Genomic DNA, 20,579 nt, shown 5'->3' with positions numbered 1-20,579 from the left:
AGCCCCAAGAGAAAAGGATCCTTCCCTTTGATCCGGGCAGATTCAATCCAAGAGATCGTTTTACATTTTCTCTGAGGGATTAGAGAGTCCCTTCTCTTCCTCCAGCGTCCAGAGAATGGAAAATGCTCCCTTGGATTCAGGCTGTCCGGATCGAAGGGAAGGCTTCTTTTCTCTGGGGGCTGGGAGAGACCTCGATTCGTTCTTTCCCTCGGGAGAGAGCCCTGCAGACAGGAGGCAGCAAGGAAAGAAGACAGTGGGCCACCCTCAGAAGAAATGGCTGAGGCAAAGTCCGGAGGTGGGGTTTTGAGGACTTCAAAGTTTTTGCGATGCTGCAATTTTGCTGAGGCTCTCCTCGCTGGAAAACCCCACCTCCGGACTTCTGTTGCCAGCAAAGCATCCGTTTTTGCAATGCTAAAGCCGAACTTCCGCGTTTGGCTTCGGGAAACAGCTGGGAAGCAGCGCGGCTGTTTTAAAAGGTCGCAGCCAGCCTGGGGGGCTTGCCAGCACCCCCCCGAACCCGGGTTCGGGGGGGTGCTGGGAAGCCCCCCAGGCCGGCTGTCACTTTTTAAAACAGCCGCGCGGCTTCCCAGCAGTCGCCGAAAGCCGTTTTTTTTGCGGGGGTTTTTTTGGTTGCACAGATTAATTGACTTTACATTGTTTCCTATGGGAAACAATGTTTCGTCTTACGAACCTTTCGTCTTACGAACCTCCTCATTGCACCAATTCAGTTCGTATCATGAGGTATTACTGTATTTGTTTAGCTAAGGCCTGGAAAATTAATGCTGCTGAGGAGGGGAATGCACACTGTTTCTTAAAGGGACAATGTTCTCATTATATATTCCTCAGGCGAAGTATAACCTGCTGTCTGACAATGTATTAACTAAGATGGGTTAAACAGTATTGTTTAAGAATGACAATTGCATTAGAATAGAATAGAATAGAATAGAATAGAATAGAATAGGCCAAGTGTTATTGGACACACAAGGAATTTGTCTTGGTGCATATGCTCTCAGCGTACATAAAAGAAAAAGATACATTTGTCAAGAATCATGTGGTACAACACTTAATGATTGTCATAGGGGTCAATAAGCAATGAAGAAACAATCAATTTTAATAATAATTTTAGGATACAAGCAACAAGTTATAGTCATACAGTCCTAAGTGGGAGAAAAAGGATGATAGGAATGATGAGGAAAAAACTAGTAGAAAGTGCAGATTTAGTAAAATGTCTGACAGTGTTGAAGGAATTATTTGTTTAGCAGAGTAATGGCATTCGGGAAAAACTGTTCGTGTGTAGTTGTCTTGGTGTGCAGTGCTCTGTAGCAATGATTTGAAACAGGAGTTGAAACAGTTTGTGTACAGCATGCGAGGGGTTAGTAAATATTTTCACAGCCCTCTTTTTGACTCGTGCAGTATACAAGTCCTCAGTGGAAGGCAGGTTGGCAGCAATTGTTTTTTCTGCAGTTCTGATTATCCTCTGAAGTCTGTGTTGATCCTGTTGGGTTGCAAAACCAAACCAGACAGTTATAGAGGTGCAGATGACAGACAATGATTCCTCTGTAGAACTGTATCAGCAGCTCCTTGGGCAGTTTGTGCTTCCTGAGTTGGCATAGAAAGAGCATTCTTTGTTGTGTTATTTTATGATGTTTTTGATGTTAGAATAGAATAGAATAGAATTTTTATTGGCCAAGTGTGATTGGACACACAAGGAATTTGTCTTGGTGCATATGCTCTCAACGTACATAAAATAAAATATACATTTGACAAGAATCATGTGGTGCGACACTTAATGATTGTCATAGGGGTCAAATAAGCAATGAAGAAGCAATATTAATAAAAATCTTAGGATATACTCAACAAGTTACAGTCATACAGTCAACATGGGAGGAAATGGGTGATAGGAATGATGAGAAAAAAAAGTAGAATAGAAGTGCAGATTTAGTAGAAAGTCTGACAGTGTTGAGGGAATTATTTGTTTAGTAGAGTGATGGCGTTCGGGAAAAAACTGTTCTTGTGTCTAGTTGTCTTGCTGTGCAGTGCTCTGTAGCGACGTTTTGAGGGTAGGAGTTGAAACAATTTGTGTCCAGGATGTGAGGGGTCAGTAAATATTTTACCCGCCCTCTTTTTGACTCGTGCTGTATACAGGTCCTCAATAGAAGGAGATTGGCAGCAATTGCTTTTTCTGCAATTCTGATTATCCTCTGAAGTCTGTGTCGGTCCTGTTGGGTTGCAGCACCAAACCAGACAGTTATAGAGGTGCAGATGACAGACTCACTGATTCCTCTGTAGAACTGAATCAGCAGCTCCTTGGGCAGTTTGAGCTTCCTGAGCTGGCACAGAAAGAACATTCTTTGTTGTGCTTTTTTAATGATGTTTTTGATGTTAGGTGACCATTTTAGGTCTTGAGATATGATAGAACCTAGAAATTTGAAGTTCTCTACTGTTGATACTATGTTGTCTAGTATTGTGAGAGGTGGAAGGATGAAAGGGTTTCTCCTAAAGTCTACAACCATTTCTATGTTTTTGAGTGTGTTCAGTTCCAGGTTGTTCCCATCACACCACAAGGATAGTTGTTCAACCTCTTGTCTGTATGCAGATTCATCAGTGTCTTGAATGAGTCCAATCACTGTTGTATCATCTGCAAACTTCAGTAGTTGAACAGATGAATCGTTTGAGATGCAATCATTAATGTATAGAGAGAAGAGAAGTGGTGAGAGTACACAGTCTTGGGGGCCCCCTGTGCTAATTGTACATGTATCTGATGTAATTTTTCCTAGCTTCACCTGCTGCTTCCTGTCTGTTAGGAAGCTTGTGATCCACTTACAAGTGTGTTCAGGTACTGCTAGCTGGTTTAGTTTGGTTAAAAGAATGTCCAGTATGCACCTAAGAGTTCTTTATTGTCCAATTAAAACAAAAAATGAAATAAAACAGAGTCCAAATTAAGAGTATATCAGTATCCAAGATCCTTAAAGTTCATAAAATATTTCAAATCCAATAACAAATAGCTAAATTCTCCCGTTAAAAAATAAAATTATATCCAATTGATAATCCCAATATAAAAATGAATAAAATCCCAAAAAGTTCTAATCAAAGTTCAATTCTATCAGAAAAAGATGGGAGAAAAAAGAAAATATAAACTGTAATCCAAACTTAAAAAACGGCTTATGATATTTTAAAATGCTTTAAAAAAGGAAGGAAAAAATAATTCGAGAAATCCATAGTAAAGGCTTTGTTCTTCATAAAATATTAATCCTCCATCTTGAATGTTATTTCCTTATTACTGCTGCTGCGAGCTCAAAAATCAGACAAAATCCACGTAAGGAGTAAAAAAAATCGATCGTTTTAAGTTCATTTGCCAAAATATAGTTCAATTGATCAAAGTAGTTATCCCCTCGGTTTCAATATATTGGGTAAACCTTCCAGGAATAAAGTTGTAAACAAATTTAAGACAATTTCAGTCTGAGGTTCTGATTTATAGTCTCTATGGTTGTGTGAGCTATAGCTATTCCAGCTTCTTTAAATCCACTCACACCGGCAAGATTCTTGCTTTCTTCTTCGCCTTAATTACTTTCAATATATAGCGATTTTTTTTGGGGGGGGATAAAAGTCACTTTACCTTCTTTCTTCTCTGTTGGTTCAAACGTTCAGTTCGACTTCTCAAAAAAATTTTCTTTGTTCTTCCTCTCGTGTGGTGTAGTTGCTGTGGCCGAGCGCCGGCTGCTGCTGGCCCTCGGATCTTTGCTCTTGGTGCTGCAGGGCAATCCTACACCCGTGGGCATCGGTGGGTACCCCCTTGATGTCCAGAGGCCCCCTGTTCTGGATCGGACTCTCTGGGTCCGATTGGATCGCTACGGTGCAACCGCCAGGGCAAAAACTGAGGTCTGTTGACGGAGCCCCACCTCCAGCCTCCTGACGCGGCTCGGCTGCCAACATCTTAGGCAAACTATTAATAACAAACCAAAGAAAGTTGATTGGAAAAACATATAAATTTTTAATTAATTGTAAAAATATGGAATGGACATTAAAGGATAATATGATCAATTGGTGTAGAAATTTAAACAAAGAGATAGACTTAAATACTTGGGAAAAGATATGGACATATAATTGGAAAATAACAAAGTCAACTTCCTTCAAAGAAATTCAAATTAAAATATTTTATAGATGGCATCTGCTGCCAAGTAGAATTTCAAAAATGTTTCAAACCAATTCACCCAATTGTTGGAAATGTAAAATAGAAATAGATACTTATTATCATACTTGGTGGACATGCCCAAAAGCAAAAGAATATTGGAATCTAATAGAAAAATGGTTAAAAGAAATAACACAACAAGAAATTAAGAAAACACCAGAATTCTTTCTTTTAGGTATTTCAAATAGGAAGTACAAAAAAGATATATATTATTTAATAACTCATATATTAGTAGCAGCCAGGATAGCTTTTGCTCAAAAATGGAAAGAAACCGAGACTCCAAAAGAAACAGATATTCTTAAGAAAGTTTTAGAATGTGCTGAGCTTGATATGATGACGAGAAGGTTAAATAACCAAGAAGAATCAGAATTCTATGATGTTTGGCAAAAGGTATATATTTGGTGGGATACAAAGAAAAAGAGATAATTTTATTGTTACATTATTTTAAACATATCAGCATTTAGTAGTTATATTGTAGTAGATGATGATTATTCACAATATAAATGTGAACTCCTTTTTTCTTCTACCCTTATTCTTTCGTCTTTTTTTCTTCCCTTTTTTCCCTTTATTTTAGCTCAATTTAAGTTAGAATTTTAAAAAGTTTACATATGTTGCTAAATATTTTAGATGTGTTCTTATTTACCACTTTATAATTGATATTTTAAAGTATTTTATACACGGTGTTAAACAACAAGATTTTTTCTTTTCATTTTTTTAAATGTTTAAATATAAAGATGACTTCTACTCTGAGCGGAGCGACTGTAGCTCCACTAAGTGTTGCATGTTATGTATGTCATGTTTGTCTATGCAATTTAATAAAAATATTTTTTTTTTAAAAAGAGAATGTCCAGTATGATGCTGTTAAATGCTGAACTGAAGTCTACAAAGAGGACCCTAGCGTAGGTCATTGGAGATTCAAGATGTTGAAGGATGTAGTGTAAAGCCATATAAATAGCATCATTTGTCGATCTATTTGCTCGGTATGCAAATTGCAGGGGGTCTAACAGTGGATCCGTGATGGTTTTCAAGTGGAACATCACTAGCCTTTCAAAGGTTTTCATAACTACAGACGTTAGAGCAACTGGTTTGTAGTCATTCAGTTCCTTGATGGAGGGCTTCTTCGGCACTGGGATCATAGTAGAGTGTTTGAAGCAGGAAGGAACATAGCACAACTCTAGCGATTTGTTGAAGATTTGTGAAGATGGGGGCCAATTGGTCAGCACAGACTTTTAAGCAAGAAGGAGTTATCTTGTCTGGGCCTGGTGCTTTTCCAGGCTTCTGTCTATGAAATAGATCTTTCACTTCCTTTTCTGTGATCACTAGGGGTTGTAAACCCAATGGAATGGGTTCAGTTGTAGAAGATTTGGCTGTTGGTGGTGTGTCTGGGATGGAGGTTGTGCAGATAGGTGGTTGTGGTTTCTTTTCAAACCTGCAGTAGAACACATTCAGGTCATCTGCCAGTTGCTGATCTCCTTCAGCTTGGGAAGGTGGTTTGCTGTAACCGGTGATGTTTTTGAGAGTTTTCCACATGTTTGCTGGTTCATTTGTTGAGAATTGATTCTTTAGCTTTTCAGAGTAATTCCTTTTTGCTACTCTGATCTCCCTTGTTAATATAGTTCTGGCCTGATTGTACAGCATTCTATCACCTTTTCTGTAGGCTTCCTCTTTGGAATGAGGTAACTGCTTGAGTTTGACTGTGAACCAAGGTTTATTGTTACTGTATATTTGCAAGTTCCTGGTTGGTTTATCATTATCGAGAGAGGGGGGGTGTAAAATTGTTGCAGAGCTTAAAGATGGCTTATGTGTAATTAATGTAGAGAAACAAGCAAAAACAAATGCCATGTTTAGCAATGTAAAACCTCATGATAATTGTATCCATCTAATGCATAGGAGAATGGGGCATTTGAATTTTCAATTGGTGAAAAAGACAATTGGGCTTGTTAATGGCATAAACCTTAAACCATGTTCTAGATATGTAAATTGCAACATTTGCCATGAGGAGAAAAGCAAGGTTACCCCTGTAAACAGTTATGAAAGTTTTAAAACTAAGGATATATTGGAGCTAGTGTTTATGGATGTGATAGGTCCAATGAGGAAAACTAGCTATGATGGTTCACAATATATTCTGGATCATTTCTCAAGGTTTGGCTTTGTTTATGCAATGAAGACAAAGGCAGATACTTATAGGTTGTTTTGTAACTGGCTAAGATTTGTAGAGAGAAAGATGAATAAGAAGGTTGTTAGCGCGGTTGCTGACAATGGTACAGAATTTACAAACAAGAGGTTTGTTGACTTGTTAAAGAATTGTGGAATAGAGCATAGGCTGTCGGCGCCTTATAGGCCACAACATAATGCATTTGTTGAGAGAAGAAGCCAAATGCTACAAGCCACAATGAGAACCATGATAAGAGATTCTGGATTGCCGTGTCAATTATGGTCTGAGGTGTTGCAGTGTGTGAATGTGGTCTTAAATAATGTTGTTCACTCAGCTACTGGAGAGATACCATTCATGAGGTGGTATGGAGGGGAACCTGACTTGAGCTATCTTCTTGTGTTTGGAGCACCAGCTTGGGTGCACATTCCATCGCAGGTTAGGAGAAAAGGTCAGCATAGAGCAAAGTTATTGTATTTTATTGGATATCACAATAACCACAGATCTTTTAAGTTCTGGGATAAGAATTCTGGTGCTGAGTGAACAACATTAATATTATTTATTGGATTTATATGCTGCCCCTCTCCGCAGACTCGTTATGGTGCTTGCTGCTATAGTGCAAGCGCCAAGTTTCTGGAAAACACTGGATGGAATAGGGTAGAACATCCTGAAGGGACAAGTAAGGAAGTTGTCATTCAGCCTCCATTATTTAAGAAGAAGAAGGATAGCTGCCAGAGACTGCGTAGCAGTGCTGGAAATGAGTCAGAAGAGTCAGGGGATGAGGAGTTGTCGGATGATAAAACTCCAGGCACTAGTGAGAGTGCTCCAGTAGTGGATGTAAAGAGTGGAAGGAAGAGCCAATGCCAAACGTTAGCGATGTAGATGTTCCCAGGAGAGGTTCTAGGATTAGGCGGGAACCTGATAGGTATCAAGCTAATGTAGCTTGTAAAGCAGTTGTGGAACCATCGCATTATGGCAAAATTAAGATGTATCCAGATAGAGAAAAGAATTGGCTGCAATGAAAGAGTTGGGTGTTTATGAGGAAGTTAAGTTGCCTCCTGGAGAGCATTTAGTAGGATCTCGCTGGGTCTATAAGATTAAAACCGGATCCGATAGTGCTATCAAGTACAAGGCTAGACTGGTAGCACAGGGTTTCTCACAGATGGAGGGTGACTATGATGAAGTATTTGCTCCAGGTTTTAGAGCTGCAACTCTGAGAAAAGTGTTGGTTTGGGCTGCAAAGCACAAGTGCTGTGTGCACCACGTTGATGTGGAAACTGCATGTTTGCATGCACCATTGCAACATAGGATATTTATGAGGATTCCATCTGGTATTACGCATGACAAAGGTAGATACTGGAAGCTGAAGAAAAGCTTGTACAGATTGAAGCAATCTGGATTTGAATGGAATTCATTGATTGTCAAAGAGTTGGAGATTATGGGATTTCATGAAAGTAAGGCTGATCCCTGTATGTTCACTAGAGAGAGGAAAGATTCCAAAGAAGTGTTGTTACTTTTCACAGACAACATAGCAATTATTGCTCAGTTTGTAGAGTCTGTGAATAAGATAGTGAAAGACTTAGAGAAGAAGTTTAGGATACGGAATCTGGGTGAGATTGGCCACTATTTGGGCACTGATATTGCGAAGACTAAGAAAGGCTTTAGATTGTCGCAAGCTGGAAAAATTAAGGGGTGGGGTCTGATGGCCGCAGCAGCTGGGAATATATCCTCTCTTTGGAATGTCCCCGAGTTCCCATTGCCTGGGGGTTCTTGTCCTTCTGGACCAGAAAATATCTAGATTAGGGAAGAATATTAATATACTGGTCTTGCTTTTTTAATGGAAGATACTTTTCACACAAAATAATGGAATAATAATGATTTATATTTATTTTGATCTGCTAAAGTAGAAACGATATACTGATATGATAAAAGAAGTGAAAGGAATGAATTGAATTTGAAATACATTTTAAAATCTCTAATAATAACCCTTCCTCCTATGCATAGATTAAGATACAATATAAATAGTGCTTTTTTTCTTTTTTTTTCTTTCCTTCTTGGTTTTTTAAAGAGAAGTGAATTCGGATATTTCTATTGTTAAAGGCAGTTACGATAAAATGAGGATTTTTCAAATGAAAGCAGAAATGTGTTTACTAAGAATGCTAGAAAGGGACTGAAGCACGATGGCACAGTTATGAAAAATAGAAAATAGCCAAGAGAAATATAGATAGCTATAGCACTTTAAATACAAATGAAAGTGAAGAACAATATCTAAAATCTGGATGATAGCATTTGGAAAGGAAGTAGCAGAGGATGAAGGATATATACCAGAATAAATTGGATAAATAATTAGAAAAATTGGATTAATCTGACTAAGAATTTGGCATTTGATATTGTATTGTATTATATTTTAATTTGAGGTATGTAAATTGGAATCTCTGTAAGGTGTGAAAAACAATAAAAAATTTATACCCCCCCAAAAAGAAAACTTAACTGTTAAAGAAATACAATATGGAAGGTTGTAAGATTGCTAGAACTCAAATGGAGAGTTGCTTTGTGCATGGCAATCATGATGGAAAGGCTGTTGATAAGGGACTTTATCATTCGCTTATAGGAAGCTTGTCATATTTGGGAAATTAGTCACGACCGGATATAGCGTATGGCGTGAATCGGTTGGCACAGTACAGTTTACTTTGAGATATTCTTAGCTGTGTGCGGCTGTGTGGGGTTTGTTATCTTTTGCTACTTTGTGCTGTATATATGTAAATAATACTTTGTTAAATACTAAGTTTGTGTCTTTTATTGGCTGGACCACACAACTACACCACTGCAATAACTTTGCTGGGTGTATGTCGATGGTTTCGCAAAGATTGCACCGAGACATACTAACAACATATGCATAAAGAATACACAAATTAAGAAATTGATAATAATTATTTAACAAATAATTTAATAATTAATAATATAAATAATTTATTATATAAATAATTTATTTAGCCCAGAGGGCTTTCAGAGGGCGCTTGGGGTTATTCCAGATGCACTCGTCCACAGTTTGACAGAATCTCTTGCTGAGGCCTGGAACAAGGTTGCAGCGGAGGCTCTTAACCGGATTGCGCCGCTGCGACCTCTCCACGGCACTAGACCCCATAGAGCTCCATGGTTCAACGAGGAGCTCCAGGAGTTGAAACGCCAGAAGAGACGTCTAGAGAAGCGATGGAGGAAGAGTAAGTCCAAATCCAATCGAACCTTTGTAAAAGCTCATGTTAAGACTTACAAAGTGGCGCTCAAGGCGGCAAGATGCGTGTATCATGCCGCCTTGATTGCATCAGTGGAATCTCGCCCGACCGCTCTGTTTAGGGTGACCCGCTCCCTTCTTAACCAGGGGGGAGTTGGGGAGCTCTTGCAGAGTAGTGCCGAGGACTTTAACACATTTTTCGCTGATAAAGTCAGATCCGGGCGGACCTCGACTCCGATTGAATAGCAGAGTCAACTGACAATGAGTCAGTTAAGGTGACTGGGGCCCGTACTTGTCCACCTGTCTGGAAAGAGTTTGATCTGGTGACAACTGATGAAGTGGACAAGGCCATTGGAGCTGTGAGTTCCGCCACCTATTTACTGGATCTGTGTCCCTCCTGGCTGCTCTCGGCCAGCAGGGAGGTGACACGGAGCTGGGTCCAGGAGATTGTCAATGCTTCTTTGGGGAGGGGCTGCTTTCCAACTCCATACAAGGAGGCACTTGTGCGCCCCCTCCTCAAGAAGCCTTCCCTGGAGTATATACTATTATAAACATAATCTATTGAGTATTTAGTATTAAGTTTAAAAATTCCTTTAAAGTATATATTATATTATACATTTAAAGTATATTGATAGATAATTATAAAATAAGCTGGTTTTTTAAAATTATTATTATATAGTTTAAATACCACATTTATAGATTTTAAAATTAGAAGTTAAGATTCTACTCTGGATGAATTATTGTTGATGAATTTTTTTTAAAAAAATTAAGGTGATTTAATAATTAATTTAATATTAATTACGAAATTTTTGATTGATTTGGAGTTTATTGGGTTTCAGTAAATTTACAAAACAAGATTTATAATATTGGTGAATTTTTGAGAAAAGGATACACGTATTTGATTCCTATATACAATTGAAACAATAACAGATACCAACTACCTTTAAAAATAGAATGTCGAATACTTCTACATATACAAAGACAATTAAAAAACAAACTTTAACCTCATCAACAATCTCCACAAGCTTCTCCATTGCCATCACTTGTACATCAAAGTGTAACTGCAAGCATGTCTGCTAAAGAAAAAGAGAAGGCACAAGCACAACCATTGCTTCAGACGATACAAGAAACATTAAATGCAATGAAGGATTTTATGTTAAAGTCCCAAAATGATGCCAATCAACAGCATGAAGAACTAAAGGCCGAAATTGCAGAATTAAAAGTAGATACTGGAGAGATGAAAGCGGATACAGGTGAGATGAAAGCGAAGATGAAAGAAGTTGATGAGAAAATTGCTGAAATACAACAGACCTTGAAAGAAAATGAACAAAGAATTAAGACCGCTGAGGCGAAAATCGACAAAGTAGACAAAGAATGGACGACTATGAAGATAGATCAGACCTTCTCAACAAAAGATATGACGAATCCATCACACATCTAGAAATAGAACGGGCCTCCTACGGCTTGAGATTCCAGAATAAAACAGAAGAAAAAGAAGATTTACAAACAAAGATGGCAGAAATAATTGGAGGCATTCTACAGATGGATCCTTCAGAACTAGCAAAAGAGATAGACAAAGTCTTCAGAGTGCAAACGAGCTATGTACGAAGGAATAATCTACCGAGAGAAGTCCACATCAAATTTGTAAGGAAGACCATAAGAGATGATATTCTGAAATGGACAAGAAATGAAAAATTACAAGACAAAGGAAAAGAAATTACGATATTGAAGCAAGTCCCAAGGAGAGTGAGAGAAAGCAGGAGGGATTACTACTTCTTAACCAAAATTTTAATTGAAGAAAATATAACCTTCCGTTGGCTTATCCCAGAGGGACTCTCTCTGTACTGGCAGACACAAAGAGTAAAATAGAAAATATTGAATAAGCCAGAAAATTTTATGAAACAAGTGGAATTCGAAATTTTGAGCAACCAATGAAGGAAATATCTATAAGGAAAGAGGAGGAGGCGAGCAGCACCGCCCAGGGGAGGGAGGAAGAACAAGGAGCAAGAAGGAAACTACCGCAGCACGAATCCAAGGATCCCAAGAAATATTATAAATGACAGTATAGTAATACCTCGTCTTACGAACCTAATTGGTTCCCGGGGGAGGTTCGTAAGATGAAAAGTTCGTAAGACAAAACATTGTTTCCCATAGGAAACAATGTAAAATCAATTAATCCGTGCAACAAAAAACCCCGCAAAAAAACGCCGCCGCCCGGCTGTCACCTTTTGAAACAGCCGGGGGGCTTCTCAGCGTCCTCCTGAACCCGAACGCCAAACCCGAACTTCCGGGTTTGGCGTTTGGGAGGCCACCGAGAAGCCCCAACGGCTGTTTCAAAAGGTGACAGCTGGGTGGTGGGGCTTCTCGGTGGCCTCCCAAACGCCGAACCCAGAAGTTCGGCAAAAGTTCGGGTTTGGGAGGCCGCTGAGAAGCCCCGCCGCCCGGCTGTCGCTTTTTGAAACAGCCGGGGGGCTTCTCAGCGTCCTCCTGAACCCGAATGCCGAACCCGAACTTCCGGGTTCGGCATTCGGGAGGCTGCCGAGAAGCCCCCTGGCTGTTTTAAAAGGTGACCGCCGGGCGGCGGGGCTTCTCGGCGGCCTCCTGAATGCCGAACCCGGAAGTTCGGCAAAAGTTTGGGTTCAGGAGGCCGCTGAGAAGCCCCGCCGCCCGGCTGTCGCTTTTTGAAACAGCCGGGGGGCTTCTCAGCGTTCTCCTGAATCCGAACGCCAAACCCGAACTTCCGGGTTCGGCGTTTGGGAGAAGTACACATTAAGAAGACAAATAGAAAATTATTATTAAATTCTAAAATTGGGAATATGTATACTAGTTTGGCGAACCCAAAAAAAAGAGGTATCCCAATATATATTGAAAATTCAATAAATTCCAAACAATTATATGCAGATCAGGAGGGAAGAATATTAATTGTACAGGTAAATATGGATACAAAACCTTTTGTCATTGTTTCTATTTATGCTCCAAATGAAAATCAAATAAAATTTTATAAGCAATTACACCAAAAAATAAATGAATTAAATATTGAAAATACGATCATAATTGGGGACTTTAATGCAATTTCAGATAGGTTATTAGACCATTCCGGGAAGAAAAAAGATAAGAAAAAGAAAAATATTTTACCAACTACTTTTCAGAAAATGAGATCAGAGCTATTATTAAATGATATTTGGAGGGAAAGACATCCTTCAACTAGGCAATATACATTTTACTCTAATCCCCATAAAATTTGGACTAGAATAGATATGGCCTGGGCTTCTAAAACAACTGCAGAACAAATTAGAGAAATCGAGATCGATACCAACACTTGGGCTGACCACATTCCTATAGTGATATATTGGAAGAATAATAAGAGACAGATGAATTGGCAGATGAACAGGAATGTTATAAGAGATAGATAATATAAAGAATGGATAGAAAAAGAACTAGAAATTTTTTTCAATTTAATAACAATTCAGAGACTTCTTTTCAAAATTTGTGGGACACAGCTAAAGCATACATTAGAGGATTAACGATCTCTTATATAGCAAAGAAAAATAAAGAACAAAGGATAGAATATGAACAACTGATTAGTGAGTTGAAACAACTTGAGCTAGTATCGCAACATAATTCTAAAGACTATGAGATTAAGAGAAAAATGGAGTATAATTAAGTATAAAATAAAGCTTATTGAACAAAAGCGAATAGCAGAAAAAATTGGAAGGGCCAAACAGCAGTATTATGAACATGCTAATAAACCAGGAAGATGGCTCGCATACAAACTAAGAAAGTATAGACAATCAAAAATAATTAAAGAACTAGTAGATGATAAAGGTATTAAAAATATAGAAGTGATGAAAAAGCAAGAATAGTTCAAGATTTTTACAAAGAACTATATAAGAAAGAAGAAATTAAAGAAGATGAGATTTTTAAGTATTTAAATTCATTAGACTTACCACAATTAACGGAAGAACAACAAGCAAGGTTAGATAGTTTAATTACAATACAAGAATTGCAGACAACCATTAAAAAACAAAAGAATAATAAAGCTACAGGGCTGGACGCTATTCCGGCGGAATGGTACAAAATAGAAAGTGATGTAATAATAAATAATATGTTGGAAATTTTTAATGAAAGTGTTATGGACGGTAAAATTCCAAAATCCTGGTCAGAATTGTTAATAACATTAATTCATAAGTCCAGGACAGACAAAGATAAAATACAAAATTATAGACATATCACTATTAAATGTTGATTATAAAATATTTACTTCAATCTATGCAGAAAGACTTTAAAAGATTTTAGAAGAGATAATACACCAGGATAATACATCAGGATCAAAATGGATTTTTACCGGGTAGGCAAATTAAAAACAATCTTAGAATGATTATTAACTCATTGGAATATTATGAACAACATCCAGGGAAACAAATGTCCTTGATGTTTTTAGACACTAAAAAAGCATTTGATAATGTAGACTGGACATTTATCAAAATGTAATTGGACCAAATGAGATTTGGTACCAAATTTGTGAATTTAATTGATGCCATATATTCGAAACAGACAACGAAAATGATATTAAATAATGAACAAATGGAAAAAATTGAAATTTTCAAAGGAGTGAGACAAGGATGTCCAATCTCACCCTTATTGTTTATTTTATCCCTCAAAGCATTATTAATTAAAATTAGGGCAAATAGTAAAATACAAGGAATAACTATCGGGAAAGAATCATATAAAATACAAGCATATGCAGATGATATGACCTTTATAATAGAAAACCCATTGACAACATTACCAATCTTGATTGCTACGATAGAAGAATATGGTAAGGTAGCAGGTTTAAAAATTAATAAAAATAAGACACAACTTATAGTTAAAAATGTGACAGAAGTGCAGGAAAGAAGACTAGAAACTATTACAGATATGAAGATAGTTAAAAAAGTAAAGTATTTAGGAATCTGGATTACAGCCAAAACTATATTGTTAAAAAATGATAATTACATAAAAGTAATTGAAGAAATTAAAAAAGATTTAGAAATATGGAACAACTTAAAATTATCCTTTATGGGAAGAATAGCAACTATTAAGATGAATGTCTTACCAAAGATATTGTTCTTGTTTCAAGTACTACCTATAAACCCTGGGGGAAATTTTTTTAAAGACTTAATAATAATCATCAAAAAATTTATGTGGCAGGGTAAGAAGGCAAGAATAAAGTTAAGTATACTAGAACAGAGGTCCCCAACCGCCGGTCCGCGGACCGGGACCGGGCCGTTGGGGTTTTCCAGCCGGTCCGCGGCGCTGCTGCCCTCCCGGCAGAGGACATAATACAGGACAGGGTGGGGCGTCGGGCAGGGGGGGGAGAATCAGGAGGCTCCTTTGGCGGCTGGGGGCTGCCTGGCTTTGTGATTTCGGCTGGGGGGGACTTAGGAAGGTCCTACTTCTCCCCCCCCAGCCAAAAACTCAAAGCCTATCTGCTGGATACGAGCGATGAGTGGGACGAGCGGCGCCGAAGCCGGTGGCTGTGGCAGCTGCTGCAAGAGGCTTCTGCGCCGCTCTGTCCCACTCATCGCCCGTATCCAGCAGATAGGCTTAGAGTTTTTGGCTGGGGGGGGGACTTAGGAAGGTCCTACTTCTCCCCCCCCAGCCAAAAACTCAAAGCCTATCTGCTGGATACGGGCGATGAGCGGGACGAGCGGCGCCGAAGCCGGTGGCTGTGGCAGCTGCTGCAAGAGGCTTCCGCGCCGCTCTGTCCCACTCATCGCCCGTATCCAGCAGATAGGCTTTGAATTTTTGGCTGGGGGGGGAGAAGTAGGACCTTCCTAACTCCCCCCCCAGCCAAAATCACAAAGCCAGGCAGCCCCCAGCCGCGAGGTGCCCCCTCCCCTTCCCTTTCACACGCAGCTTCGGGCCCCCTGAGCGTGTGCAGAGCACCCCCAGCGCCGCCCCAGCCGAGAGACCCCTGCCCTCCTTTTTCCCGACCGGACGGAGCCCGCCGGGGGGGGGTCCCACGCGGGGCGCCCCCTCCCCTCCCATGGAGCCCTGCCCTGTTTGGTGCCCGCTGGCCGGGCAACGGCCTCCCTCCCCTCCCTGCCTCGTGTTTGCAGAGCTCCGCCGGGCAAAGTTCAGACGCCTTCTGGGCGCACGCACACATCCACACCTCCACCCCCCCCGGGAGGAATTCGCCCCCTGCCCAGAATTGGCCAGCCCAGCAATGCTGCTCTGCTCCCTTCGGAGGTGCGGAGAGGGCGGGGAGAGGAATTTAACCCCGAAAGTGGCCGGGGTTGCGCAGAAATTCCCCCAACCTTCGCTGGTTTCAGGCCAGGGAAGAGGGGGCCGTGTTTCCCTGGCTGATTCGGGGATGAGAGACCACCAGGAGCTCCGCAAGGCTGCGTGACTTGGATTGGCAAGTCCGAAAAAGACCCCCGGTATGGGTGAGTGGAGGGAGAGGGAGAAAGAGAGAGGGAGAGAGGGGGAGAAAGAGAGAGAAAGAGATAGCAAGAGAGGGAGAGAGAGAAAGAGAGGGAGAGAGGGGGGAGAGAGAGAGAAAGAGAGGGAGAGGGAGAAAGAGAGAGGGAGAGAGGGGGGAGAAAGAGAGAGAAAGAGATAGCAAGAGAGGGAGAGAGAGAAAGAGAGAGAGGGGGGGAGAGAGATAGCAAGAGAGGGAGAGAGAGAAAGAGAGAGGGAGAGAGGGGGGAGAGAAAGAGATAGCAAGAGAGGGAGAGAGAGAAAGAGAGAGGGAGAGGGGGGAGAGATAGCAAGAGAGGGAGAGAGGGAAAGAGGGGGGGAGAGAGGGGGGAGAGAAAGAGAGAGGGGAGAGAGAGAGAGGAGATAAAGGAAGAGGAGAGATAGAAAGGAAGAGAGAGAAAGAAAGAAAGAGGGATAGAAAGAGAGTGAGAGATGCTCAGTGAGCCTTTCTTTGAAGTTGCCTTTCTTTCTTTCTTTCTTTCTTTCTTTCTTTCTTTCTTTCTTTCTTTCTCTCTTTTGCTCTCTTGCTCTCTTGCTCTTTCATTTTTTTTTCTCTCTCTTGCTTTCTTTCTTTCTCTTTCTTTCTCTCCTTCCTTCCCTCCTTCCATTTCTTTCATTCCCCCTCTCTATTTTTATTTCTCTTTCATTCTCTTTCTTTCTTGCTTGCTTGCTTTCTTGCTCTTTTTCTTTCTCTCTTTTACCTTCCCTTCCTCTATTTCTTCTTTTCTTTCTCCTTCCTACCTTCTTCCCTCCCTCCCTTCCTTCAGTCTTTCCTCTCTTACTCTCCCCTTTCATAAGTTTCCTTGCTTCCTTCCTCTGTTCCTGTCCCTTCCCCCTTTCTTTCTTTCTTTCCTTCCTTTCCTCCCTCCATTTCTTCCTTTCCTTTTCCTTCCTCCCTTCTTTCCTCCCTCATTCCCTTCTTTCACTCCTTCCTCTCTTACTCTCCCCTTTCACCCCTCCCCAAAGAAGGTAAATTTCATACATAATTGGTATGTCGCAAAATAAAGTAGTTTTAAAATGGCGGGGAGGGGGCCCCCAGACACTTAGGCTGTATGGGGCCCCAAAATTCCTGATGGCGGCCCTGGCTCCACCCCTCCATAACCCCACCCCCATATGACCAAAGCCCCCCCCCCACCGGGCCATGGAAAACTGGTCTAGCTTAAAGCCGGTCCCTGGTGCAAAAAAGGTTGGGGACCTCTGTACTAGAAGATATAAAGGAAAGAGGTGGGTTTGCTCTACCTAATTAGAAATTGTATTATAAGGCAGCCGCATTAACCTGGATTAAGGAGTGGGTTACTTTAGAAAACAGAAGAACATGAATTCTGGAAGGGCATGACCTGATGCTCGGATGGCATGCCTTTCTCTGCTATGATAAAGAAAAAACACACTCTTATTTTAAAAGACATACAATAAGAAAGTACTTACTAGAGGTTTGGAAAGAATTCAAGAAAATTCACTTTTTATCTTTGCCAGACTGGATATCCCCACTAGAGGCGATATCCCACCCCAATTTGATACCGGACAGGAAGATACCAAAGTATAAACAACTATTAGATGAACAAATGAAATTAAAAACAAGATATAAATTGCAAGAAGAAGGATTCAAAATAGATTGGTGGCAATATATACAGATACAGTCGAGATTTCAAAAAGATAGCAAAATATATATATTTAATAAGAGCAAAAAAGTTTGAGTAGTTTATTGACCACAAACTCAAAGAAATTAATAGGGAAAACATATAAATACATGATTGAACATAAAAATATTGACTTGACTCTTAAAAATAATATGATAACTTGGTGTAAAATTTAGGCAAAGAATTTGATATAGAGACATGGGAGAAAGTATGGATTACAAATTGGAAAATGACGAAATCAGTTTCTTTAAAAGAAAACCAAATTAAGATGTTTTATAGATGGCATCTCCCTCCGAACAGAATTGCCAAGATGTTCCCAAATACTTCCCCAAATTGTTGCAAATGCAAAAATGAAATAGGTTCCTATTACCATCAATGGTGGACCTGCAATAAAGTTAGGACATATTGGAGAATGATAGAAAAAATGATAAAAGAGATTACATTACATGAAATAGAAAAATCCCCAGAATTTTATCTTTTAGGTATAGCTAAACAGAAATATAAAAAAGATATTTTTTTATCTGGTTGTACATATTTTAACAACGGCCAGGATAGTTTATGCACAAAACTGGAAAGGGGAAAATGTTCCCAAAAAAGATGTAGTTAAAAAAATCTTGGACTGTGCAGAGATGGATATGATGACAAGAAGGCTGAATGATCAAGAAGAATCTGAATTTTATATTATCTGGAATAAAGTTTATACATGGATAGACAAAAATAAAATTAAGGTTATGAAAATTGTATGAATATATCAAAATGTTATTGGAATTTTTTGTTGGTTTTGCTTTTCACTTAGAATATTATGTTGACTTAATGACTTAAGAATTTATCCTTTTTTCTGTATTAAAAATTGACTTCAAGAAGAGAGGGGTAATTGTAACCCCTACTATGTGTTTAAATGTTTGTGAGTCTGTATGTCTTTTTATGGAAAATTAATAAAGTATTTTGAAAAAAAGAAGAAGAAGAAGCCTTCCCTGGACCCTGCCGTACTTAATAACTATCGTCCAGTCTCCAACCTTCCCTTTATGGGGAAGGTTGTTGAGAAGGTGGTGGCACTCCAGCTCCAGCAGTCCTTGGAAGAAGCCGACTATCTAGGTCCTCAACAGTTGGGTTTCAGGCCCGGTTACAGCATGGAAACTGCTTTGGTCGTGTTGATGGATGATCTCTGGCGGGCCCGGGATGGGGTTTATCCTCTGTCCTGATGCTTCTTGACCTCTCAGCGGCTTTTGATATCATTGACCATGGTATCCTTCTGCGCCAGTTGGAGGGGTTGGGAGTGGGAGACACTGTTCTTCAGTGGTTCTCCTCCTACCTCTCCGGTCGGTCGCAGTCAGTGTTAAAGGGGGTCAGAGGTTGACCTCTAGGTCTCTCCCTTGTGGGGTGCCTCAGGGGTCGGTACCTTCCCCCCTGGTATTTAATATCTACATGAAGCCGCTGGGTGAGATCATCCAAGGGCATGGGGTGAGGTATCATCAGTATGCCGATGATACCCAGCTGAACATCTCCACCCCATGTCCAGTCAATGAAGCAGTGGAAGTGATATGCCGGTGTCTGGAGGCTGTTGGGGTCTGGATAGGTGTCAACAGACTCAAACCCAACCCTGATAAGATGGACTGGCTGTGGGTTTTGCCTCCCAAGGACAATTCTATCTGTCTATCCATCACCTTGGGGGGAATTATTGACCCCCTCAGAGAGGGTCCGCAACTTGGGCGTCCTCCTCGATCCACAGCTCACATTAGAGAAACATCTTTCAGGTTCACAGTTGCGGCCCTCATGCCCTCATCACCTCGAGGTTCAACTACTGTAACGCTCCCTACATGGGGCTACCTTTGAAGAGTTTTCGGAAACTCCAGATCATGCAGAATGCAGCTGCGAGAGCAATCATGGGCTTCCCTAGGTATGCCCATGTTACACCAACACTCTGCAGTCTGCATTGGTTGCCGATCAGTTTCCAGTCACAATTCAAAGTGTTGGTTATGACCTATAAAGCCCTTCATGGCACCAGACCAGAATATCTACGAGACCTCCTTCTGCCGCACGAATCCCAGCGGCCGGTTAGGTCCCACAGAGTTGGCCTTCTCCGGGTCCCATCGACTAAACAATGTCGGCTGGCGGGACCCAGGGGAAGAGCCTTCTCTGTGGCGGCCCCGACCCTCTGGAACCAACTCCCCCCCAGAGATTAGGACTGCCTCCACCCTCCTTGCCTTTCGTAAACTTCTTAAAACCCACCTCTGCCGTCAGCATGGGGGAACTGAGACATCTCCCCTTGCCTATGCAGTTTTATATATGGTATGCTTGTGTGTATGTTTCTTATATAATGGGGCTTTTAGGTTTTTAATGTAAAATTATTATTTTAGACTTAATATTAGATTTGTTATTACATATTGTTTTCTCTCTGTTGTGAGCCACCCCGAGTCTGTGGAGAGGGGTGGCATACAAATCTAATTAATCATCATCATCATCATCATCATCATAAGGGTAAATTATATATAAGCAAAAATTGATCATTGAGAAACTTACCATAAGATATCCCTAGTGGTATATATGTATAAATGTTTAATGATTGCATGTCTTTTAAAAGGTATATAACTTTAGAAAAATAATAAAGATGGAAGAAGACAGTATTAGCAAAGGATATTTCCTCACGGGGGCTCTCATGTTTGTTCTGTTTTCTTGATTTTTTTGCAGAGACAAAATGTTTCCTGCCTTGGGATTTGGGGCCCAACTCCCACCAGACTGGAAGGTAAATCGGGATGAGGCCCATTACAGTCAATGGATTTGCTTAACAATGGCTGTATCTGCTTTGCTATTGTTGCATTTGCTTAACCACTATTACAAAATGGGATGTATGGGGTGCTCAGGGAGGGGTAGAACCTCTGGTGTAGGAGCAGGTTGTGTCCTTTTACA

The 20,579-nt window shown here is 40.3% G+C and overlaps 1 protein-coding gene across 2 annotated transcripts in view; it reads left to right on the top strand.

Moving 5' to 3' along the window:
* CPNE2 (copine 2) overlaps positions 1-20,579 on the top strand; it is a 267,144-nt gene that overhangs the window by 230,114 nt on the left and 16,451 nt on the right. For both annotated transcript variants that reach the window (XM_070760761.1, XM_070760762.1), the window contains one exon: positions 20,361-20,415. In XM_070760761.1, the coding sequence (XP_070616862.1) occupies positions 20,361-20,415 (55 nt within the window). The remainder of the gene's footprint in view (positions 1-20,360; positions 20,416-20,579) is intronic.

The sequence above is a fragment of the Erythrolamprus reginae genome, chromosome 9 (assembly GCF_031021105.1).
Source record: "Erythrolamprus reginae isolate rEryReg1 chromosome 9, rEryReg1.hap1, whole genome shotgun sequence".
In the NCBI taxonomy this organism is placed as follows: domain Eukaryota; kingdom Metazoa; phylum Chordata; class Lepidosauria; order Squamata; family Dipsadidae; genus Erythrolamprus; species Erythrolamprus reginae.
Note: the sequence above shows the minus strand (reverse complement) of the source record. Positions and strands in the feature narration are given on the sequence as shown.